At 33.7% G+C, this 27,641-nt stretch overlaps 1 protein-coding gene across 1 annotated transcript in view; it reads left to right on the top strand.

Annotated features, from left to right (window-relative positions):
* LOC106469811 (uncharacterized protein CG43867-like) overlaps positions 1-27,641 on the top strand; it is a 206,013-nt gene that overhangs the window by 74,334 nt on the left and 104,038 nt on the right. The window contains exons 3-6 of the mRNA XM_022399301.1: positions 16,071-16,202; positions 18,762-18,845; positions 19,472-19,612; positions 23,051-23,890. Coding sequence (XP_022255009.1) covers positions 16,071-16,202; positions 18,762-18,845; positions 19,472-19,612; positions 23,051-23,890 — 1,197 coding nt within the window. The remainder of the gene's footprint in view (positions 1-16,070; positions 16,203-18,761; positions 18,846-19,471; positions 19,613-23,050; positions 23,891-27,641) is intronic.

Below are 27,641 nucleotides of genomic sequence, written 5' to 3'. Positions count from 1 at the left end.
ATTACCGTTAAGTACAGATGCTGATGCCTTAAGAACTTAACCAGGAAAACATTACCGTTAAGTATAGATGCTGATGCCTTAAGAACTTAACCAGGAAAACATTACCGTTAAGTACAGATGCTGATGCCTTAAGAACTTAACCAGGAAAACATTACCGTTAAGTACAGATGCTGATGGCTATCTAAAATTTGTCGGTATCGTTTGTTACAATATTCAGCATACATAACAGACGTCTTGCTACAGATGTAGAAATCACAGCAACTTTATAGTTACTGACAGTATCTAAGCGTGGTTGTCTTACCGCAGGTCTTTTATACACGATTACTATACTTACACAAAACAAATACTGAATATACTTAACCTTCTTGCAACCTACTGTGTCCTTATTGTGTTATATAGAATGTTCACGAGAGATACAACCATTTTTGGAGATACATCACTCCAACGATTATTAGAAATAATGCTATATGATCTATGATACAAGCAAATAATCTCATTCAGGAGTTTGTCTTCATGTCAACGGATCCACAGTCAACCAGACAACTTGCAGCCAGAGGATATAGTTCCAAGGATACTTTTCAAATCACTAAACGTTTGAAAATTTCTTGTTCTGTAATAATAATAATAATTTTTATAAAGTGAATCATCTCCATAAGTTTCTCTTGTTTGCACGTGACACAAAAATTCCTTTATCAACACGCTGAACATTCAGTTTACTCAAGATGCTGACAGCTGAACAGCCACATATCTAGCAAGGGCTTCTGTGAACACAAGAAATTTACTTTCATTGATGTGCTGTAATATATAGATGAGTAGCAAATTTTACACGTCCTCAACATAGAGCAACTATAGGAAAGACTGAACGGATGACGTCTAAGATCAACAACGTGTTATTAGTCAACTGTATTTTAACTTCAATATTTTCTCCTCAATATACAGTTATAGCATAATGTGTTTCGAATATACTTGCTAGAACATACTGTTAAACAATCTATGATATTTTAACGGGAACATTCCCTTACATCTGTGATATTATTAGTATTGTCGAGTTGGATTTGATTGGTTAAACTGTAGGGAATAGATATTTCTTGACATGGGAGTTTTATTAATCATATGAAAAAGTATATAATTTGGAATCTAAATTTGTTTTAATGTCTTTATGACTCATTGATACAGTCACAGACTTGTTATAGGCAAATGTAGTCGATTTTTTTATAACAAACTGAATATACCTTTATACTGGTGTACTTTTTTCAAAGTCCTGGTAAAGATAGCCGGTCTTAGACGCTCTAAGTATAATGATACGCCAAATCTAGATTTACCGAAATATTATTGTTATGTTTGTTTCGCGAGGAAGCAGGTCAGTCGAGAAACATACGTAATTTCTTTCATGATATCTAAAGATGAAGTGAACAAGCTAATTTTGAATAACTTGGCTAAAATAATGGTCGTGTGTTAAGACAGAAATATTCAAAACTTTAGTGTCCTTTCGATAGGACAGATCTAATAACTTGTATAACTTGGTATCCTGGGGTTTGTTTGTATGTCATGATATTTCCACAATGAAACTCATCATTAACCAAACCAGTTGGAGCCAGAGCGTAGGCTCTTAAGGTTACCTTTTTTGTTCACCAGATGTTTGAAAATTTCATGTTTTAATGTCATAATTCTTATAAAGTGAATTATATCCAGACGTTTTTTACTTTGTATGTGTCACAAACATACCTTTATTAATGTATGAAGCATACTGTTAAATCAAGTTCCCGACAGCTGAACACACACACACACATATCAATCAATGCTTTTGTGAACTATGGGGGTTTGTATGTTCTGATGGGTTTGGATTGAATATAATCCATAGAAAATTTAGTTCTTGGTCAGAATAACCTTTGTGTCGTATTGTGATCTGGTCGGATAACCTGTTAAAAGAGAAACTGATTTAAAAGCAAACGATCTGCATTAGACGTAGTATATGTGTCATCATATCGTTTTGTTTTCATTTGTCTAACAGAAAGGTGATGTTTTGTTTTCATTTGTCTAACAGAAAGGTGATGTTTTGTTTTCATTTGTCGTACAGAAAGATGATGTTTTGTTTTCATTTGTCGTACAGAAAGATGGTGTTTTGTTTTCATTTGTCTAACAGAAAGGTGATGTTTTGTTTTCATTTGTCGTACAGAAAGGTGATGTTTTGTTTTCATTTGTCGTAGAGAAAGATGGTGTTTTGTTTTCATTTATCGTACAGAAAGGTGATGTTTTGTTTTCATTTGTCGTACAGAAAGGTGATATTTTGTTTTCATAATTCTTCAAACTAACCACTGAGCCACTGGAGGGGAGGGAGATTTTTTTTTGTTCTAAAAGAGAAACAGATATGTCCACTCTTTGTTTGGGTCAAGTTTTATATATTCATTCTCTACGTCTAATGCATTGATTCAGATTTACCCTGAACTTAATATTTTAAATACATATATTGTTTGAAGTGAATATGAACAACTAAAAGACAATAACTAACTAACTTATTGTAGATACCGTTGTCCTTGTAAACGATAGTTGTTTTGAAATATAATATTCGTAAAAGCTTAGATGAGTTGTTAAGTAAGCTTCTTATCCTGTTCTTTGTTTTTATTTTGAGCTTTATGTTTTATATCTGTATTTTTAAAACTGAGAAGGAGGATTGTTTCATTTGACATATAAAACTGTAGCACGTGCCAGTCTCTTCAATATAATTTTTTGAAACAAGCAGTGATTAACGAGACTTGAATATCATGTTCTTTACAATCACACTTTCATTTACACTACATCCTACATCAGATTAAACTCTATGTAGATCAAGAACAATCATTAGCTGTCTTTGAAGGAATTGAAGAGTCTGGTGTGTCTTCTATTACCTACATCCAGTTACGTATTAATCGTTAAGATTGAGTTACTCAATATGTTAAAACTATGGCAAATATTACTGTGTGTGAAATATGGGAGACTTTTACCTTTAACAACATACCACCATCTTCGTGTGACTTGAAGCAGTAACTTTACATTTAGACTTTCACGGTACATTTATATTGTAAAACTAAAATCACCTTATGAAGCATACTGTACTTATAAATACACCATACCATTATAAGTTATACATAAATTGTATTTTGGTTTTTATAAATGTACGAGGACAATTTCTCTTTTGTTGAAGAATGGAATGGAACCTTGCATATGTTGTTGAAGAATTGAATGGAACCTTGCATATGTTGTTGAAGAATTGAATGGAATCTTGCATATGTTGTTGAAGAAATAATTTTATACCAAATATATGTGCGAAGGAAATACATTAGGTATAATATTTGTAAGAAACATTACTTACACTGCACATGTTTCGTAAATATTCTTAAAGTAGCACTGACCCTTAAAACTAGGCGAACTTACATGCTGAGGAAACTGTTAAACACTTCTTATAACCTTCAAGTTGAACACAAAACAAAAGTATGGTGCTAGAGTCTCTGAAAGTACACTTACAGTCATATATATCATACGCTTAATTAATGTGGCAGAGATAAAGAAATACATAACATAAACTATTTTAACAATGTAACTGTAATTAGGAATGATAAAAACATGTGAAAATTGATACCCATGTTCTTTGTAAACATTCTCATAGCTTGAATAAAAACTTAGTAAATTTTTGGCAACGTTAACGAGCTATGGGCAGTTAATTTTAATTAATGGCTTATTAAGTTGTACTTGGACTCATTACAAGACAATTGGTAAAGATTTTTGAATAAAAAAAGTCAAGCTATGAAAGAGTGTAATATCAACAAATGTGCTAAATGTCATGCCGATATTGGCTTTAATGGCGAAGTTATCGTGGTAATAAATTGGTAACCCTAGTGAAAATAGCCGTTAAAGTTTTCTGCACTTAAATGTCAGTAAGCTTTTAGTAAATGTGTTCATTTATCACATTTAACAATGTTTCCTCAGGATGTAAGTTTGCCCAGTTTTAATTTGTCCATCTTGGATTTCAAACCAAAAGTGTGATAAAAGAACGTTTTAGACATATATTTTGTTTTCAAGAAGTTACTGCCTAGGAGGCACTTCGTTCAGCACCAACACTCGTCAGTTGGACTGGGCAATCAGACACACTAGTTTATCTGTAATGCAATCTTAGTGATTTAATCATAAAATTAAACCCTATTAAGTTTTAACGTTTCGCCAGCTTTCGGCATTGAAATTGTAACAAAGAAATACATTGTTTTATTTTCCTAGAAAAGGATTTATCTGCTTGTTGAACAGAGCTTTGAAAATGATTTCGTCGTTTCAACTTCTGTAAAATTGTGAAAAAAATGATTATTTTCTTACGAGAAAAAAGTTTATTTTCAGTGCTAAATGGAATGACTTTTTTATTACTGGTAGAGATGTACAAGAAATTTTAATGTAGTTTTCCCTACGGAAATATGTAAAAAAAAATAGTATATTAATTTAGTGTGGGAAAGATTTTCGTGCGTACACTGTTTATTACTTAAGAAAAATATAATAAAAGTTTATGATAATATTCACTCACCGTTAGTCTGTTTTGGTGCAAATTTCTCTCGATTTTTTGACATCACATATTACGTCTTCGTCCAACAATATCAATGTAAATATAATGTTTGAAGTTTAGCTTTTTTTCCGCGGCAGGTGTCGAGGTTTTCACGTCATCGTTTGCATCAGTACACAAAATCTTTGTACGTTAAGCGTATCAGTCAGTATGAAAACTTTGGTAAGTTAAGTGTCGAGTGAATACATCAGATCTTACTTAAAGTGTTGAATCAGTATGGCAGTTTACGTATGTCAAGTGTTGATCCAATATACAACGTTTGGTACATTAAGTGTCGAGCCAATACATCCTTTTTAGTATGTCGGGTATTAAGTAAATAGATACATTTGTTATAAGTTAAATTTCGATTGAATATACGAGTTTTCGCACGTCAGTGTCGAATTACTATGATGATCTGAGTACACCCGAAGATAGTCGCACAATTATGCCCAATACCACGTCAATACGTAACATTCTCGGAAGCACAAAAAACATGCTACATACACCCATATTAATAATACTCACAGCTATCAGATCTGCTGTATTTATATATGTTAAAATGAGCATATCGTTAATTTGTGAATCTCTAGAAACGAAAGTATCAATTATTGGTAGGAATACGAAACTTTGCTTCAACTGTGAACAGTACAGTTACTTAATAACATTGATTTCAAAGTTGATGATAAGTTTCAGCTTCCTGTGCTTTTAAATGATAATCTTGCTAATCTTACCAATTGTTGTCATGAAATCCATATTGAGTCTATGAGTAGTAGACTAACGATATCTTACAGCAATGTTGTGTGGAAAGTGTAATTCATCTTTCACGATCTTTTTCAGTTGTCTCATAATCTATTATTCCAATACAGACCTAGATATGCCAAACTTAGCTCTGTTTGTCTAGTTTCTCACATTTGAACAGTTCTAAAAGGCTGTAATTTTGTCGAAACAACTACCTGCCACCAGCAGATAACTTTCCTATGTAATCATATGAAACAACAACCTACTCGAAACAGTTACCAATTCAGAAAATGAAATGGAGATACAGACATTCCAGGGCGTGTATTACTCACCAAATGCATTGAAATTATCTTACATACTCATAACAAAACATGTAAAATGTGTACATAACTAATGCTGTACTAAATTTTTGTATTTGGATTGAGACGTAATTTTCCAGACAATATGTTTGAAAATGCATTTTGCTATTCGCGTTCACTTTAAATGTATTAATTAAAGATAAAGAGTTTGGTCTAAATTTAGCTTGGTTGGAAACAATCAAACAGAAATATATACCGGCTGACCACTTTATTAGGTCCTATACTTAATAGCGAGTTGGGCCACTTTGTGGCTGAATAATAGCCATGATACGTCGTGACATAGGATGCGCATTAATATTGTATACAGAGGATAGCGATGGCAAATAAGTTTTTCGACTTCATCCCACAGATTCTCAATTGAATTAAGCTACGAGAACAGTGGTGGACATGGGAGATGTCTAAAGTCTCTGCCATGTTTTTCAAACCATGCATGTACAATATGGACACGGTGGATGGGTCCATTGTCGTCTTAGAAATAACCATCACCATCAGAATACACATGAAGCATCGCTGGATGCACTTGATCAAAATATTATGCTGAGGTAAGCTGTGACATTAGTTCTGCCTTCTGAAGAGTCCAAGGAGGCCAGAGTATATCAGGAAAACATCCCTCAAACTATAACTACACTACCAAAAACCTGAACAATTGGGACCACACAAAGGGGGATCAAATGTTTCGTGTGGCTTTCTCCAAATATGGCTTCTCGCATATGTGTATAAAAGGGTAAAGAGCAACTCGTCAGACCACAACATTTTTGCCAATTCTCATTTGTCCAATGTCTGTGCTCCTTATACCACTCGAGGCAATGTTTTGTTGGTAACCGAGATCAGAGGTTTAAGCAATGGTCTGTTACTGCTGTAGTCCATTCGTTGAAATGATTCTTCTTGAGATACGGCTAGAGATGGATGTAGATTGCCCTGCATTAAAAGTTTCTGTCAGTTGGTCTATCGTTTGATGACGATTGTACTTTACTATTCTTACATTTATTGATATACTAACTGACGTACCCTTTACCACACGAGGAAAACGTATAGGATCCAAAGGGATAATATAGGGGTCAAATCCGAACGCCATATCTCCTATGTCATTCTTAGAAGGCCTAAAGGTAAATGCCAGGTTTGGTGACAATCGGTTCAGCGGTTCACCAGTTATTTTGTCAAATAGTTTAAATATATATTTAGTGTTTGACAAAATGGCATATCAGTCACTATTTTTATCGTTTATTTTTATCTGTAAGCGTAGTTTTTCCGTTTTTATTGTTATTAATGCAATAGTCGGTTCAACACGCGTATAAATCACGTACAAAAGGATACGAACACCTACTTTCAGCTCTCAGCGTCTTTTCGATAACAAATATTAAATAATACACAATGTGTGAGCGGAAATGCATGAACTGATGTTTGTAGTTACATATTGAAAGGATATTCGTATTAAAAATTTCACCTTTATATGTATTTCGTTTTATTGCGATATGTCTAACCCGCTTTGGTTCGATGTATTCGTTTATGTGACTTATAACGCTCAGTTTCCTAGGTAATTTATGTAAACTCGTCTTTGACACATAAGGAGTGAAGCTTATGTTTGCATTATTTAACTGAAGATGACTCCTACCCTGCCAAAATATATATTTATGTCTCATAGTCTTATACTCACCATTAAATACGAAAAAATGACTGCAGCTCTATTTTTCTTACAGGGTGGTAAGCCGTCAGATGTGGATAAGTTAAGGTATAATGGCAGGTTTTGATTTTTTTACTGTTTAGTTTAATTTGATGGATAACAGGGCCTAAATAAACCAGTAATTCCTTTGCTGTCCTTTAAATGCTATGCCATGTTATAACTGTACTTTATTGCATTCTATGTAATGTAATGGGTAAGCTAACATTTCTCTGGGTAACAAATAGAGAAGCTGTGATTGTAGCAGTTAATGAAGCGTTTGATCAACTGTAAAAATAATGATAAACTTACACTACTGTGACAGTGATGTATTGATATAAATCTTACTGCTGGCAAAATGAAACTTGTAAAGATGTTTATCAAAACGAAAGTAATAAAGCTAAACAAATTGTTTTAGGGATCGTTGCATTAGGGTTCAGTTACATAAATGTATATGTTTCACATTCTGCTATTATTTATCGTTATGTAATGAATTATAGCATTTACGTCTTATAAGCTACATGAGTATTTGTATTACTGTCTAGATTACCACAAAGACTATTTTTTAATATTTTATCAGCTTTGTTACTTTAATTATTCTGAGAAAACCTTGAAGCACAGTTTTGACTGCTTTTATAATACGTTTCCTCTGAGCATTGATTTTGTATTGATATACTTAGTTTTAGAAATAAATTATAAAACCTTTCTACAGAATATGATACTATAAACTCCATTCAGCGTTGTGAGTGCGAGAAAATGAAACTTCGGTAGCTTGTGTGTTATTGTATCACAAGCAGAATGATAACGGTGTATACTATCAGCCATACTATGATGGGCCGGGCGTGGCCTAGTATTAGAGGACCCAGTGCAGGGCTATGATACAAACATCCATGGTTTGCGTCCCGTTTCACCCAAACAAAATCGCATTCCAAACTTTGGAGCTGGGGGTGCGTTATAAGAGAGACGGTGAAATCCAACTATTCGATTAGAGTAGCTGAGGGGTCTGTACGTTCAAAGTTAGAGACAACTAGCGCCTACCTGTCAAAGAGCAATTACTATGAACGTCGTTAATAAATAGAATAACATTTTTTTTTCTGCATGAATCTTTTCAAAATTAATATTTCTTTTATGTAGTCAAACAGGTTTCAACTTCTGCGGTCCACTGTTTCAAAAATATACTTAATCTCACACGTAACTTTACCGCTAGCGATAAACAGATGTTTGTCATTATACTACCTAATTATAGTGGATCCTATAATATTGTGCTATAAGTTGTCATTTTGCAGCTTATGAGGTTATAAGAAACGACATTTCGCTACATTTTTCCATCCATACTTTTTCAGTTAACTTTAATGTTTGGCACACATGTCGAGTCGTTCTACTTTTGTCTATGTGTATAACTTCTAAAAAAGTACATTTTTTGTCGGAATTTGTTTGCAATATATTAATTTGACAAATTACTATGTCTAAAGTTCTTTAGGAAGAAACAGTAAAAATAAAAGCATTTTCACCTGAATTATTTCTGGTGAACTGGGTCAGATGTTAAACACCATATATATATTGTCTCTTTACACAAGTTCCCATATACAGTTTTTTTTAAAGAAAAACAGTCTTTCATCTTTTTGTACATCTATGAATTGTTTATTTGAATCTTCAGAGAGTGTCAATAAAGGTTTAGAGTGATTAATTTGTAGTTTATTATTTGTATTATAAGACAATGAATAATATTATAGTTTTGCTTTCTGTGTATAGATTACATGGTTAAGATAAGGCGTGCGTAGTTTGTATTGTTCAAACACAACATCCCCATTGCTCTGAATATCTGTAAAAAAAAAAGAATTATGTCGAGAAGGTGGCAATAAAATCACTGATTCGTCAATTAATAAAGCCCGTAAATGTTAACACCTCAGTCTAGCGCCACCTAATCCACTCTGATTGTTCGTTTTCATTAATAACCTGGGAAGTAGGTGCACTATGGCAACAAATGAGATAGTATACACCTACTTTAGAAAATGGGTAAATGCTGAGGCTCACGCTGTTCTTTCAATATTTCTTGCTTTCAAATGAAAAACCGCTGTAATTGGTTTTACTTTTTACAATTTCATTCTCTCAGAGGATCGGTGAGATTTTTGAGGTATATAACGTGCGATTAGAATCGAACCAATACAGAAAGAGCACGTGAAGCTGTACGGATTTCCTACCGACACAGCTAGAACCTTAGACCTAGTACAGTCATCAGATGTTACTATATGTCAGCACAAGATTATCGAAAACTTCCTGGCAGCAAATTAAACACACGAGTGGATATTTCGAGATTTTTAAGGTTGGTTAATATTTTGATGGAATGGGAGGAAGATCGATTGCAAAGTTCGTTGTTACATTATACAGTAATCAATTGTCTTTCCTTTACAGTCATTCTTTAAATAAATATGTCAAAGTTTCTTATGTGTTGAATAGTTTATTCATAGTGACTGGATTTCCATTTTAAATAACAGATATGAGGTTTATTGGAAATTTGGATTTTTTTATTGTTTTCATTTTTATAATGTGAGGTTTTGCTTTATACTTGTATAATTAGGAAGCTGGAAACAGAATAGCAAACCGGGATTAAAGTTGGAGGGTGTGAAGAATATTACCCCTATTATAGCTTGAGCCAAGCATGATCCAACGTACTGGAATGTAGATCTGCTTGTTCATGTTCACGTCTCATTATCGCAAAAAAAAAAACACGCTCCGCACTTTGGAACCATAGATGCGTTATAAGAGCGTCGGTCAAATCTCTCTATTCGGTCAGACAAGAGTAGCCCAAGAGTTGGCGTGGGTGTTGTTAACTAACTAGCTACCTTCCCTTTAGTCTAGCAGCTCAAACGTAGGAACGGCTAGCGCAAATAGCTGTGGAATAGCTTTGCGCGAATATCTGAAAAAAAAAAGAAACCAACTGTTGTTATTATGAACGGTAATTTTTACAGTATATTAAAATATGTTATGTTCTTCTAAGTAGAGTTTCATTGAAGTCCATAAACAAAGTTATTTTGTTAATTTACGTTCGCCGTCGAAACTTTAATTATGAATTAGTTTATTTGTTTTTCTTTTCAAATGTGTTCATAATATATACACATTAAAATATTAGTTAATTATTATTGATATATCATACCTATATTCTGAATTAAACATGATATAACAAAGTTATACCTTTGTAAGAATAAAGAAATATTTAAAACGGTATTTTTCTTGTTTAATAGTATTTGGAATGATCAAGGGCTTGTAGCAGCTAATGAATACAGATTGGCTCTTAAAACCTTTGTTTTATGTAAACACAGAAAACGCTTATAATATATTGTTTGAAAAGGTATTTACCATAGACTTTGACTAGTTACTCATCAGTTATCTCATTGTTTGATGATACATAACACTTCTATAGAATCTGCACCCTTTCGTTGGAGAGGCTTTTTATCGAAACAGATTTTCCTTTGTTTGCCATTCTCTTCGTTCTAACAGCATTATAAAATTTGATTAAATCTATCACATGCCATTTTTTAAAGAATTAATCTACTATTGTCCTCTTTCAAAGTTGTTTTATTGCTTCTTACTTTGATATAAACACCATTAAACTGAAGAAGCATTGTAGTTCGTTGGAAACCGAATACTTCCATTCCCCTTTCAATATAGTTTCTTCTTCCTCATTTGGCCATTTTAATATTTCCTTGCTAACATTCTTCCTCCTGGATGGATTGAATGTTGAGAATGCTGTGCCATTATTTCTTCTTGCATACTAAGTTGTTCCTGGTGTTTCTTTGTAAACATTTGTAGATAATTTTATCCCAATTTGCTGCTGTTTTGGTGTTGAAAATCACTACAATTATTTGTTATTTTAATAAAGACACGTTTAGTTCTTTATCAGTATCATCATAACTTTCATCATCAGTCTCCATTTCATGTAAGCTTCCATCCTTAGCATGTTCCTCAACAGATAAATAATCTTTCTCATTTTCACTACTTGATGTCAGTGTTTTTAAACTCATGTTCATCTTCAGAATCCATTATTTAATTTCTGTAATGCATATTGGTGTGTGCAAAATATAGTCTTATTAATAACAAACGACCTTATAGCATCTTATAACTGTCAGTTGCGGTTTGTGTTTTAGTGGAAAGCTCCTGAAGAAGCTGTAAAGCGAAAGGTTGAGTGTACAATTAAAGGAAGACAACAAATTTGGTATTATAAGGTCACTTATTAGTAGTATCATCTTCAGAATTGTCAGTCAAATACTTTTTGTCACCATATGTTTAGCTTTGGAACTCATTTTAATCAATACAAACTTATTAAAAGAACAGATGAAGAAAAGTCTGAAACTAGAATGAATTCCAGGCTAGAAGTGCTAGTCTTTATACATTTGAAAGATGAATCAATATGGTGCAATGACAAGGATGGCTCAATATGATGTAACAAGAAGAAATGACTCAATATGGGTCCATAAAATAATGCAAAATGCATCATACTGAGTCACTAATTTGTACCTCTTACAAGACTCATTGTAAAAAACTCACCAAACAAGTTGTATGAAATAATTATTTTTTTCTATGTAAAATGCACAAGTAGTAGTTAGTAGAATTAACTGCAATGCTAATGTAAGTTTTAAAACTTTCTTGTGTGAATCGTGTAATATTAGGAACTCACAAGCAATTTTGTGCATAAATAGTTTTAAAATACTCAAGAAGACTCGATCAGAACAACTGTTCAGCTCTGATACTATTAAAGTTGCATGTGGGAGTTTGGAAATATGATTTGTACTGAGTACACAAAATCGTATTAGTATTTCCTAAGGACCCTTCTTTTATAGAAGTGCTAAAGTTTGAAAACACATTGATAAAAGCACTAATATAACGAACTAATGCAAAGGACAACTAAGCTTAAAAATATGTACCAGAAATGTTAGGCTTATACATTCAAATTCATTATTAGGCAGGAAGCAAGTACAGGGTTTCAGGGTCGTATTTGAAAGTAAAGTGTTATACATGCTGTGTTCTTTTTAATAATGCGTATCGATCATTCGTATTTTAGACACGAAAACTGCAAAGTAGTAGTTCTGAAATAATAGTTATATTTAACAATTAGTATATTTTATATAACTAAAAGCCTAGTCTAGCTTAGTGGCTAGAACACTCGACTTCACATATGAGGGTCGTGAGTTCGAATCACCGTCATTGAACATGCTAGTCTTATATGTTTGCCGATTGGGCTGTAAAAATTCTTGGCTTACAATATATACCAACCAATCCCAAACTAGTTAGAATTACGGTCGTAACGAAAAAATATTTTGTATGAGTAAACAAAAATAACACCCAACATGTTCCAACACCTTGTACTACTGTTAAGAACTACTTATGTCTATATGTTCATCCTAGAGACACCTTGTACTACTATTAAGACTACTTATTGCACTTAATTAAAATAAATGAGAATATATCTCTTATTATAAGCACATTTTGTACTGATATTCTAAACATTAACCTGGATTATGGGCTATAAAAGCTACAATAATACAGGGACTTAGACAGCCATTCCCTGTTATTTGGGGGGGGGGGGTGAGATATCTTTCAAAAAGACTTATTTATTTATTTTCTTGTCAGTCCTAGTTGTTTTACTTTCTAGGCTTATACTGCAAAGATGTCAAGCTGATGAAAAGTGACATGATATCTAATTTTCTTCATAATGTTACAAAGTCGTTCTCAAATACGAAGTTGTTTTCTTTGGGTATAAATAGCGCGCCTGTGATGTCCAGTTAATACAGTCGACTCTTGTCCTGATTGCTAACAAATGAAATTATCTCACTGTTATAGCTACCGCCATAACTGAATGCTTAATGAAATGCATATTTTGATTTAAGTAGATATTTATATACTGGTTCATTGAATAAGAAACTTTGCAGATTACCACCTCTCAAACTTCGTCTTGTACTCGAACTTTCTTTATGTTACGATGGATGTTTGAATCGTGACATATTACAAGATAACTTCCATATCTAAAGACTTACATATTTTCATTGTTTGAACCAGAACCAATATAGCCCGAAAGCTTGTGTATTTGCTATCCTTGACAAGATTATGAAATGCTGTTCCTGACAAAGTACCAAGAGCATTATAATTGATAAACACACACACATATATATATATATACATACATAACATTACATGAACAAAATAGTGCAGCTTCTAGTAAATTTCACTTTAAGAGACATGTCTGTATCTTACTCCAAACTATGTATATTTAGACGAATTGGTTTTCCTCGTCTTTTTCAATTCAAAATATGTCAAGTACTTCTTTAATGCTCAGTTTATTAAATTTAGTAGAAGCTTGTTTTATACTTATATTATCGTGGTATTTTCAAGAACATTTGTTTTCCTTTAACAGTAATCTGGTAGGAGCTACAAAGTAAGTTTCAACAGAAAATGTATTAAGGAGTGAACCTGGATTCTCTAACCCCGAATGAATTTGAAGCAAAGAAAGAGACTGGACACAAACAAGTTAAACACAGTGAAAAATCTGTATTTGAAACAAAAACAAAAATCAAAGTCTAACAAGTGTATAGTTTCAGTGCCTTTATTGGAGAAATCCCAGTTAATAAAAGTGTTTATTGTAGGTCAAAACGAGAAATGTTGTATCCTTGAGGTATCACTTGGAAAATATCACTGTCTATTTTAATATATCATGCTCCGCTTTACAGGATTCTTTTCCACGAGAAAAAGCGTGTGACACCCTAGCTGAATGACCCGGTTCAGTATACGTAACTCTGGCGAGAAAAACTTAGTGGTTCTTTTGATCGACATTAAACCTACGTACTCTTTATGTACCGAAACTTTGAAAAGATTTATAGTAAATAAGATGGTGGAAACACACCGTTTGCCACATCATCTTTCATTATTTGTGTTCATAAATACGGTTTTCAGGTCAGTGATGTAGTCGATTCTATTGAAACCAAAACTAATATAAGACATTTTTTATTATTTTGCCGTCGTTGACAGGTGCCTACCTACTAAAACGGGTTTGCCAAAAAATGTAGTTGTCAGGTTTTTATTTTTTTACCCTGTAGTGTCCTCTAGTGTTAATTTTGTTTAGAAAGTTATTTTATAAGTAGATAGCTTCTATACATTTTAAATAAGACACAAAACAGACTAAAATAATATGTGCTCTTCCTCTTTTTTTTTAATTAAATATTTACTTGTAGACATAAAGATCTAAAGAGCTGTCATACATTATAATTCTTTTTGAAAAAAATAATTGTGTCATGTGCTGCGTTATTTGGCGAAAAATCACTCTGAAAAAGTTTACACTTGATGAAGTATGAATCATAACAAAATAGAAACTTAAGCTATGTCATAATGTGCCCCAGCTTGGCGTAATGGTTAGCGTATCGAACTGCAGTTCCGAGAGTCTCAGGTTCGAAACGTGGTACTACCAAACATACTTCACAATTTTAGCTGTTGGTGCGTTACAAGAGTGACAACCAATTCTGCTATTCGATTGAAAGTAGTCGTTTCAAATTGCGGTTCCTGCCGACTGGTTACCTTCTTCCTGGTTTATAGTTTAAAAGTACTGAACAATAAATATGAACGAAAGAATTATGGTAACAACACAGCTAACACCAAAAGTACTCACATAACGCAATAAACAAATAACCAGTAAATCTGCTGAATAATAATCAATGATGACGGTATATCACATAGGTCTGGTATGGCCAAGTGGTTAGGGCGCTCGACTCGCAATCAGCGGGTTCGAATCCCCATCCCACCAAACATGCTCACTCTTTTAGCCGTGGGGGCGTTATAATATGACGGTCCATCCCACCATTCGTTGGTAAAAGAGTAGCCCAAGAGTCGGCGGTGGGTGGTGACGACTAGTTGCCTTCACTGCAAAATTAGGGACGGCTAGCGCAGATAGCCCTCGTGTAGCTTTGCGCGAAATTCCAAAGAAACAAACGTATATCACATATTATCCAAACATCTAGTTATTACTAGTAAGTAAAGGATTATATATAAAAAACAAACATGTTTTTGGTTAGATCTTGTGAAGTTTATAATGCATCTTTACTGATTCTTTCAAACTAAACAAGCTACTAACTCTGACCCAAATTTACGTACCTTCGTTTGTATTAAGTGTAGGCTTATCGGTTGAGACGTAAGCCAATTTAATTTAACTCTTTCAGATCCCCGTTTACAGGTAAACAGCTCTTGTAATTTTAAATACACAATGAATAAAAAAAAAGAGACAAGTATTTTAATATTTCTGGAAACTTGTGAAACAAATTTCAAACTAACATTGATTGATATCACATTTTTCAAGATTAAAACAAAGATTATGTAGTGTATCCCACATATGTACCCATGAGAGGAAAGAGTTAATGTACTTTATTAGTACTGGTCGTTGTGCTTGACTACAAAACTTATCCATTGATGATGGGGTAATTTATTTATAATTTAGTTTTTAATTAGTCAATGTAATTAAAAAAGTCCCCCCATTGTGATAACCATAAGTTTGTGGACTTACAACGCTAAGATTCGGGGTTCGATTCCCCGCTGTGGACACATTAGATAGCCCAATTTGGCTTTGCACTAAACAAGTAAACAAAGCAAACGTAATTACAAAGAAACAAAAGTTAAATTTTGAAGCATAAAAAAGAATTTATTATATTTTATTATCAATCTGCTATGAAAGTATTGTTTTGAAGTTCAGCTTTTCATTAACTTCTTATTGTTGATTCAGGCGAAGCTTATGGAAGATCAACATGCTACTTCAGATGAAACCGAACAGCCACTGGATCTTTCTAAGATTCACTTGGAATATGAGGAAAAGAACGAAGTTATATCCAAGCTGGAGAAGCAGGTGGAAGAACAGGTGAGAGATTAGAACATTCCATTAAACTCTTGTGTTCGTGCTTTAGTTTCGTTCGTGTATAATTAGGAATTTTAGATCATTTTGAAAACCTGTGATCATGGATCTTAGTGTTTCTTGAGTGCACTTGTGATAATAGATTTTAAGTAGTTTTTTACGTATGTGATTCTAGGTTTGAGGTTATTCTGTACATCCTTGGGTTTGAGAGTTTTTTTATATTCATGTGGTCTTGGATTTAGGTAGTTATTTTCATACATCTTTTATTATGAGTTTTAAATAGCTTTGTACAAGTGTGTTCATTGTTCATACATTTGAGATTATTCCATACCGTGTGATGATCTATTTTAAATCGTTTCGTAAACTTATGATCATAGGTTTGAAATGTTCTTTGTATTTGTGATCGTCGATTTAAGATTGTATGTATACTTTTCATCAAGGGTTTTAGGTTGCTTTATTCGTACATGATCATACTTTGAGGTTGTTTTGTACACCTATGGTCATGGGTGTGAGATTGTTTCATATACTTGTAATAGGAGGGTTAACATTATTTCATAAACCTGCGGTCGTTGGTTTGTTTCTTTGTTTAAAGTTAAGCACAAAGCTACACAATGGGCTATCTGTGCTCTGCCCACCACGGGTATCGAAACCCGGTTTCTAGCATTGTAAGTCTGCAGACATACCGCTGTGCCACTGGGGGGCACGTGGTCGTTGGTATTAATGAATTTATAAATCTATGGTAATATGTTTGAGAGTGTTTTGTAGAAAGGGCAGTTAAGCATAAACATTAAATTATTATTTTTAGTCATATAAAACCAAGGTTGCGATCGTAATTCTAACCAAACTAGTCAATTCAACTATTCGTTGGTAAAAGAGTAGCCCAAGAGTTGGCGGTGGGTGGTGATGACTAGCTGCTTTCCCTCTAGTCTTACACTTCTTAATTAGGGACAGCTAGCGCAGATAGCCCACGTGTGGTTTTGCGCGAAATTCATAACAAACAAACTAACTAACAAAACCTGACTAAACAGTAAACGTCTGTAGTTATAGTTTTAGCCCAGTGGTTCGCGTGCCGGACTGTGGATCTGAGGTTCGCACCTTGTTACAGCCAAAAAGAAAATCAGGCTCCACACGTTGGAGCCGTGAGTGGGTTATAAGAGTGACTGACAACTCTCAGTATTCGATCTGACAGAGTAACACTGAGTGGTGTTGACTAAGCAGCCTTACCTCTAGTCTATAAATTCAAAATTAGGGACGGCTAGCGCAGATAGCCCTCAAGTTGTTATTTTAATTGGAATTTATCTTAACTAGTCTCTATGTTAGTACAAGTAATTTCATCAACCTAAAAAAAGTCAATTAAAATGAAACATAAAGACACATGGAACATGGAAAACTTTTTTTGCACTGCTAGTTTACGTTTTATATAAGAGGATACTAGTTAAACTGCAAAAGAAAGATACATATGTATATATATATATCATTATCATATATATCAAAGATCTTGTGGGGTCTTGGTATGATTTTCAGTTCTTAATGGTTTGTTAACAGTGTATCTAGGTTTCTGCATGCATGAATTTCACCAGGCAGAATTTCTAGGTTCCTGTATACATGAATTTATCTGGCAATGAGTCTAACTTTCTTTATAAATAAACTTCATCTGGTAATATGTCTAGGTTTCTTTATACTTTAACTTCAACTGGCAGTGTGTTTAGGTTTCTTTATACATGAATTTCACCTGGCAGTGTGTTTAGATTTCTTTATACATGAAACTCGCCTTGCAGTGTGTATAGGTTCCTGTATACATGAACTTTACCGGGCAGTGTGTCTAGGTTCCTGTTTACATGAACGTTACCTCACTGTATTTCTAGATTTCTTTGTAAATTAACTTCATTTGGCAGTGTGTTTAGATTTCTTTATACATTAACTTTTCTTGGCAGTGTGTTCAGGTTTCTTTATACATAAACTTCACTTGGCAGGGTGTTCAGGTTTCTTTATACATGAACTTCACATGACAGTGGGTCTAGAGTTCTTTATAAATAGACTTGACGTCACGGTGTATCTATTAGTTTATACATGAACTTCACCTGGCAGTGTCTCTAAGAGTTCTTTATAAATAGACTTGACGTCACAGTGTATCTATTACTTTATACATGAACTTCACGTGGTTGTGTATGTAGGTTTCTTTGAGTGGTGAACAATGGGAATTGAAATAACACTGAGTACACATCATAAGACAGAGAAAATACAATGTTTGATACAAGACAGCCTCTTTACTGTGCAGAATATCGTTGTTTTCCTCCGTGTGATGGTAGTACTTGCGAGTTTTTCGTTTATGGTGGAAACTTTAAATAAAAATGATGAAAACTACATTAAGATGAAAATTATTTAACAGAAAAAAGTATAGTATTCCAAACTTTCAACTCATCTCGGTTTTTAAGAGTCTCCTTGGTTGATTCAGAAGGCTATTATCTGTTGAAATTATTGCTAATAACCAATCAGATTTTGTTAGATTTGTTTTGCTTCAAAAGCTGATCATTTATTTATTACCACACTATTTTGTTACCTTAGAAAAAGTTTCGAGCAGAGGATGCCAAACAAGTGGAAGCCAAGGCAGCAAAGATCAAAGAATGGGTCGCCAATAAACTTAAAGATGTGAGTTGTGGCTTTATTCTCAAATTGAATTTTGATTTATATACTTATTATTAACTATTAAAATGGAATCGTAATTTTCCAAGGCTCCAGATAACACTTTCATAATTGAACAATTATTTCAATCGAATTTAATTTAGATACTACTTTCTAAAGCCTGGATTTGGTCATATAAAAGAAGACATTTTCGTTTTAGTAAATATAACATTTATCACACTACATTAGCAACAACATTGTCAACGTGTTTAGGTTTAGCATAATGTTTTATAGTAAATATGGGAGCGCTTACAATAGTATTATAGCAACCACATACACATTTGTTTATGGTTTTGCTTTGTTTATTATAAGTAGTATCTTGACTACTTATTAAACGTTATAAAGAGTCTTTTTACCATTCCTCTTTATAAAATTTAACTACAGGCGACTTTTGCGTGGTACAATTTTCAAATCGTGGTGTAGAAGGCGCTGCTCATTTCTTTTATATTTTATAACGATATTTATGTTTTTTTTCTACTAAACTATGCTGTTACTGTTTATTCCTCAACCGTTAATATTGTTGGTTCAGTCACTGGTTTGAATAAAATTTTCGATTTGGACATGATGACTATTTTTGGCTTTCTCCCTTAAAGCTGGAGCAACAGAACCAGCATCTTAAGGAACAAAACGAAAAATGTAAGGAACAACTGGAACTTCTTAAAACTCGCCTAGTCCAGTTATCTCATGTTAACCACCAATCCACTATGAGACAAAAGGATCGAGGAAGCACAGAGGTGGGCATTACCTAACTTGTTTATCTTGTCTCGTTCTAAGATATATGTCATATAATTAACAAAATGTTCTATCATTGTTTCAGTTAGTTTTCTCAAACCCACCTATTTAAGTCCTAGGCAGAGAATTGTTTAATGTTAAATTACTGTGATTCTATGTTCTTTTATGATGTAAGCCTATTCCATTAAAAGTCAGTACTTATAGTTTCCATATTTGTTATTTATTTTTTACTGCATGAGCTCCTAAAAGTACATCCTTTTTAATGAGTTGATTGCATAGATTTTTATGCATTTTTCAATTACTTTTATATATATATGTAAATTTACAAATTATTGTATCAGTGTGATGCACCAGTCTTTGATCCCATTATTGTAATATATCATTGTTTTAAAACGTTAATCATATTTTATGAATACTATGATTTATTATTGTAAATATTTTCCATATGCTTATTGTATTATACCATTATATCGTGCGTGAGTGACAATTAAAAACTCTTATCTGATCCCTTCTATAACTAGAAACAGAATATATATATACATACGTTTTTCAGTAAAATTTTAAACGTTTTTGTGCAGGTGTTATACACTCAGCTAACGTCCTTGTAAACAAGATGCAAGTAGTTAGATATTTATTTAAGTCCTCCCTTCAAGTTAAAGTTACATGTCATAGAGGGAACCTCAAATAGCTTGTATTCACATGGCAGTGACTTTGTACTATTTTTCCTCTTGGCTGTAGGTCATAACTAAGCGAAAAGGTGGCACAGAGGTTTGTACAAGCTAGTATGAGCTCAGATTTAGTCTCTCCTCGAAAATGGATAATGAAACTGATCACTAACATAGGTAATCTACGACGGTGGGATATCACAAAAAGATTAATTTGGTCTGACTTCAAAGTGTGGTATACACACAATATTTTCTGCGATCTGATCTTTACGTGCAAACGTGTCTCCTCACGTTTGCTTCAGCAGTTAGAACTTATTACAGAGCTATCGAAGCCGAACAGTTAAAGAAGTAAGACCCAAATACGTTTTAAGTATTTCGTAAAGACTTTTTTACGCTTGTATTTAAGTCGTTCCTTTGCTCTCCCCGTTTGATTTATTTTTTCTCAAGAAAGTTTACCAGAACTTTCCGTATTGGAAATTTAAAATGTATCTCTTGGTCCTGGTTTTGCTTAAGACTGCCGCCCGTGAAGACATTTACTTCATTCAATGTTTTAGGACATTATTTTTTATATATACGTGCTTGAAGACATATTTTATTCTATATCTGGGCTGAGCGTGCCACACTATGGAGCTGCGGGTTTATTTCTTTCGTCCAGTTACCGCAAAGAAAAAAAAAATCGCGATCTGTACTTTGAAACTGTGGTTGTGTTATAAAGATTACGTTTAAATCCCACTACTCGGTTTGCCAAGAGTAACCCAAAAGTTGACGGTGGGTGCTGTTGACTAACTTCCTTCCCACTAGTATGTATCATTTCAAAATTAGGGACTGGTAGCGCAGATAACCTCTGAGTAGACTTGCGCGTGTCTCCAAAAACATCATATATCTAAGACACTAACTTCTTCTATACGAGTGCTTCAAGATATTTATTTCATTAGGCATTTTTTTAACATTATTTTGTTATGTATCTGTGCTTAAAGACATATAATCCTCAAACCTGTGCTTTAAGACACAGTCTGTTGTATACGTTTACTTAGATACATTTATTCCATTAAATGTTGTCTCCCGGTGTGTCAGCGGTAAGTTTACGGACTTACAACGCTGAAATTCTGGTTTCGATTCCACCGCAGTCGACAGAGCGCAGGTAGTCCGTTGTGTAGCTTTGCGTTAAAACAAAACACAGAAAGGCACAGACATACAATTAATGTTTCTGCGCCCCACCCCCTGTGGTACAGCGGTTAGTCTGTAGGTTTATAACACCATAAACCAGGTGTCGATACCCTTGGTTGGCATAGCACAGGTAGCCCGTTGTGTAGTTTTAATACATTTATTGCTGGAAATGCATCTTTCAAAACTTTCTTCAGGGAAACTTCTTTTTTTTTCAAGCCTTAAATAAAAATTTCGTAGGAATATAAACCAGTCCTCATCTGATTACTAATTGTGATACTTGAAGATCTTTAAAAGTACATTCTAAAGACTTTATTGTAAGTCCAATGATGTTTAGCCCTCAGAACTGCCTAAGCTTGTAAAGTAACAATCCTTAACTTGTTTTATTTGCCCGATTTGTTGGGTTGGGTTTGTTTTGAATTTCGTACAAAGCTACAGCCGTCCCTAATTTAGCAGTGCTAGACTAGTTAAAAGGACGGCAGCAAGTCAACACCACCCACTTCCAAATTGTGGGCTACTCTTTTACCAACGAATAGTGGGATTGACTGTCACATAATAATGACCCGCTGTCGAAAGGACAAGCATGTTCGACCCTCCGATTGCGATACGAGAGCCTTAATCATCAGGTCATGCCAGGCCTTCTTTTCCCCTGAAGTAATACAATTAACTATTGTAACATTATCGTCAAACTTCGTTGTACGAGGAAAATATACATGCTGTTAATGAAATTATAAGAATAAACACCGGTTGAATTAAAATAAAATAAGATATTTCATTACCTTAGTAACTATCGTCATATCATGTGTTTTGTTCTAATATTAGACTTAGTGCTTTACCATACATCCACGTCTAGTATATCAGCTCTGTAGTATATTTTCTCTGTAGTTAGTTGAAAATTTTCCTCTATTCAGCACACATACGGAACGTGCTAATCTGATAAGTGGGTTTGTCCCACGTTCTATAGTTAAGAGTTGGCTTATAAAATAAACTATGAATATGAAAACTAGGTTATAGTAATTTAAAAGTGTTTTGTAAAAAAAAGATAAAAGAAATTTATATATATATATATATATATATTGTATATGTGAATTAAAAATACCACAGTAATTAAGAAATATAAGAAATACAAAATCATAAATACAGATTGTGAAGAATAAACAAAACAAGTATGTTATATGTTTTGGTGAACATCTGTAAATTTCTAAAGGGAATTTAAATAGCTAAGAAATAAATTTTAGAAATACTATATATTTAGAAAATGGCCCCTGTATCGGAATTAAAACGGGTTTAAATTTTGAATCTAAAATAAAAATTGAAAGAAGAAATACTTTATTGGATTTGTAAACCGATTGTTAAAATGTTTATGTTTGTTAATTTCGATTATTACATTAAAATCAAAGCGTATTTGTTCGTTCGTGTATTTAGCGTAAGATGAATCTTCTATGAGTCATGTATTCAATCTAAATATGCAGTCTCAATTGTAAAGGTATAATAAAATGTTATGCTGTTTACTTTTAATGCATATGCATCTTTAACATGTTGAATCTTTTCCTATTGCTTAACAACAGCTACGTGAATGAATTTAACAGGCATCATTAATCATTCCCTTAGAACTCCTACACAAGGAGCTATGAAGGTGACAGATTACCAGTCGAGACGATAGAACCACCTTCTCCTATGGGTATAGAACTGCCCTCTGATGTTTTTAGTTTAACTGAAGCAGACATCAACTATGCTACTAATGCTGCGATGAATGTTTCTATGAAGAAATATCAAGCCTGTTCCGCTCCTCCCAAGGTTGTTATTGAAAGGAAAAAGTACGAGTTGGTTGGTAAGGGGGGCGTGTGTGTGGACGATTTTCGCTCGGAGATAAATAAATCTCCAAACTTTGATTTCGAATCAGAGCCCATGAAGTTAGACACAGTCACGCCTCTACCCCCTCGTTCTCGAGCTAGGAACATTGCTGTAGAAGACTTTGTTAATTCGGCAAATTATACTTACGAAAATATAAGTGTAGAACAGAGAAAGGTACCAGGACCTCTTCCTAGACAGAGAGTGATTACTAAACATGCACAAGAAGGAAGAGGATCATCACATTCCTCCTCCTCTCGTTCACAGTCCCCAGCCAGTCCTCAAGACCGCTATCGACATACGGCCACAGGATCTACAGATCCTGGAGCCAATAGTAAGCTTCTAACTGGCAAGTCACCTATTACAACTTATGGCAGCCTGGATCGTAAGTTAGGTAGCCGCAGAAAATTCACTTTAACAGAATTTCGGGGTAATAATGAACTGAGACGAACAGCTCGGACAGACGACGAACTACATGATTATGCAGAGATTTATACACCTAGTAATGACATACATTATCCACCTCCTTTGGTGCAATACGGGGAAGAGGAAGAAGATGTAAGACCACCTACACCGCCTATTCATCGATGTCCTTCGTGGGTAAGTTTGCTTTTCGTGATTATAAAAAAAAGTCAGTAACAGCAGCAGATATTTTAGTATTTTGAAAATTTAAACATGTCTAAGATATTTTATTTCTCTGTTTTAGCATTAAAAAGAAAGATTACTGATCTAATTTCAGTTGTTATACGGATTTGTTGAAGTTGCGAGATTTTGAGTTCAATGTTTTGTGATATAATTTTGTGATAAATATCATCATCGAGTGTTTTTGTTTAAAAATCAGTGTTAAATGAGTTAACGATTTCTGTCTTCGAAATATACTTGGTATATATGCATAAACTCCAGAACAAGATTATATTTATTTCACTCAGCGTTTCGTTTCTATAATTTATTCAGGAGCGACCTTCTACATACACCACTACGCTAATAATGTTTAAACAAACTATACACTTTAAATTTGTTCTATACACCAACAAGCTGAGGTACCCGTCCTTCGTCCGGGTTATGAATTTAAAAACATAATGTGGGATTGATGCTATAATAAATAATACAAAAATCCTAACTTTCACACAATTTATTTATAACATAACATATTATTACAGTATTCATTACTACCTCACCAAAAGTGTTGTATAAGCCTTAAGAACTCACTATGTATACACTTAAAACATGGTATACACTGTGCGATGGTCAGGGCGACTTTGTCGGAAGAGGTAGCAGCCAAATGTTGGGGGAAGGAGGTGCTTTCTGTTACGCGCTTTCAACATCCATCTTTCACACTGTTTCACGTTATTAATTAATTGACGGTCATTGGCCGCAGAAGTATCTTATGGAATGAAATTGTAAGGTCACGGGTCAAAGTAAGAAATATGTATAACTCAAGAAATGGCTCTTCATATTAGCCTTTTGGTGGCTATTGGAGTAGAAAAAACTTCATCTGAATTTATATATTACTGCAATATTGGCTACCATTTTTGTTCATTGCATTCCTCCGAAGAGAGTGTTAGCATACTCTCTGAGATATACAAGGCGTTTGTGCCCTTCCCCACACTGTGTGTATGTTGTGTTATACAAAATTTAATAAAGATTTTTTTGGGGGGTGTAAGGACGTAGCGCCATCTATGAATGTAGTTAACGTTAACTTGCGTCACTGATAATAAATTATCATTAACAGCAATAATGTAGAGGGAGTTATGAAACCCCATCAACATGCCCTTTGTTCCAAACTATCATTCCACAACGTTTGGTTGAGATTGGCCCAGCAATCTAGGAGTAGTTAGATAACGGACAAACAGACAGACAAATAGATTTTTTTGTGCATTACACACACACACACACATATATAGATGTATCATATGGAACAAGATCACGTGGATAATATTGTTTTACTTAGAACAAAACGAAAATATACAGCAACATCTAACGACACAAAAATAAGTGTGCAGCCTAGAATTATAGAGGAATCCAGTTCTACATCGGCGTAAAATAAACAAATGTAGAAAAATATGAATAATAAAAGAAGAAAATTATTTGAAAATAGAAGTTAAATAGAGGGGAATAAACAAAGATCTACGATCACAATGCCCATCTTGTTTCACTGCATTTCAAATCTGCAGTTTGAATTTAAAAATAAATAAGGCTTATTTATATTTACAGTTAACATAGTCAGTAGCCGGCGCAAGGATATTTGTTTGTAAGTGCAGTCAGATGTCGTTCTACTATGTTTTTTCTTCGTTAACCTGTTATGGCACTTGCACCATTATTGAGTTGATTTAAGGCTCTTATGTATTCATCAAATCTGTCGTGCAATGCATGCGATGTAAAATGTAAACTTTAATACATATTCTACAAGTTAGCTTATAAATATCATTTTTTACTGTGCATTTATCCCATGCTCCTGCGTCTTTAGCAATCCATTTTTTGTAAACATTATTTCGGTTCTATGCAGAACGTATTAATATTTGTTCTGCCTGGCTTTTGTACAAGTCTTATTGGTAACTCTTACCTTCATATCACTAATAGTAAGTCTCTTTTAAGTCTGGCACTAACATTTGGGATAGTCCAAGCTGTTTGCAGTGTAACTTTACTTTTTTAAATACTTTCTATTACATGATGAAACTCTAGGTGATGAAAATGCTATATTAATTGTTTAGTAATCAGACATAATATTTCTGGTAAGGCAATTTTGCAATAAATATTGGGCAAAAATGCAGTTCTTCCGATTCTTCCTATTTGGGTGTGTTTCAAACTGAGTTGTTGAGTTACTTTGTTTGCAGATAGTATTATCTACCTTTATATGACTTTCACCAATTCCACGTATTGGGATACGAAAATCTGGTTTAAAAGTTAAAGGGACAAGTAGTTATTAGTTGCGCCTTTAAGTATCACGTGTTAGGAACATAAAATAGAGGGACAATGGGCTCTGAATGGTTTGAGTGCGGGTAAAGAGCATATACCTTATATTATATTATATTATTATATTTTATTATATATATTACAATAAAAGACATTTGATTTTTTTTCTGTATGCTTCAAAACATGCACAAGTCTTTCAGGCATTTGACTTTCTTGAACTGTGGCAAAGCCTAATGGGATTGTAGCAACATGATTTCTAAAACGAAAAGAAAAACAAACTAAAAACCAGGATTCTAAACAAGGTGATATCTCAGTCCTGTTTATGAGGATCTTTCTACCAATCAAAAGAACCATGCGTTTTTCAGTGCCACAGTTCTTACGGGAGAATTAGGTGAACTCTTGTGTTGTAAAAGAATTTCAACACGTTAAAGATAATCTTACATTATATGTGACGTCTTAATGAACCTTAATCACATTTTTGAGCCCTGTTTATGAAGGATTTACAGTGGTTTAAGTTCTATACTAGTCCGTAACTAGATATATATAAAGAACATTAATGATCAAAATTTGAGACAAGAAATACTAAGATTTATACTTAAAAAGACATCGCAAGTAAATTAAATTGTAAAAAAATATTTATCAAAAAATGTCTTTTTCTGTATATCACCCACTCTAAGCTCTTACTTCTAAATATCCAAAATTATTTTTATTTAAAAAGTTGCGTTTGAAATTAATTCGTTCTAACATAAATATAAGGATTCCACACCGACAGATAGCGCTCGTAAAAAACTTGATAAACAGACAAAAATAATGTGCTGATGCATGTATGTGAATACGAAGACGCAAGTAAAAGTTGTGTGAACGTAGAAGTCTACTGTCTACTCACCACGGTTTTATTACCGTTTTCTTCTGTACTTTCGTGCCAGAGAAAGGACGAAATGGGCCAGGAAACGAAAAGCTTCTGGTGATTTACAATGCAATTTGATTTTCCATTTGTCATTCTAGTTGCAGGCTTTTCAGTAAATACTCGACAGGCATCATTGGACGTAAAGACTCTTCTGGAAACGTTATTACCTATTGTAAATCTTGCCCAATAGCCAGATATAAATTTCTCAATGAAGCATAAAATGGCATTATTGTCTGTAGCACCACAATGAAAGTTTGATGTTATTTCTTTGTATTATTTTCTTAAATTACTTATTTATACTTTGCTAGTCTTCTTCATAGCTTTCTTGTACGATTTGTTTTTGTTGTAGAAGTGTTTTGTGTAAGTTCAGGAATTACATGGCTAATCATATCCTGTAATGATTTTATACTTTTGTGATATATAATGACTTTTGCTAATGGATAACACCTCATGGCATCATACAGCTAATCTTAACGTAATCGGGCCCGGCATGGCCAGGTGGTTAGGGCGCTCGACTCGCAATCTGTGGGT

This window comes from Limulus polyphemus, unplaced genomic scaffold, assembly GCF_000517525.1.
Source record: "Limulus polyphemus unplaced genomic scaffold, Limulus_polyphemus-2.1.2 Scaffold99, whole genome shotgun sequence".
Taxonomy (NCBI): Eukaryota; Metazoa; Arthropoda; class Merostomata; order Xiphosura; family Limulidae; genus Limulus; species Limulus polyphemus.
The sequence above is the reverse complement of the archived record's forward strand: the minus strand, read 5'-3'. Positions and strand labels throughout refer to the sequence as shown.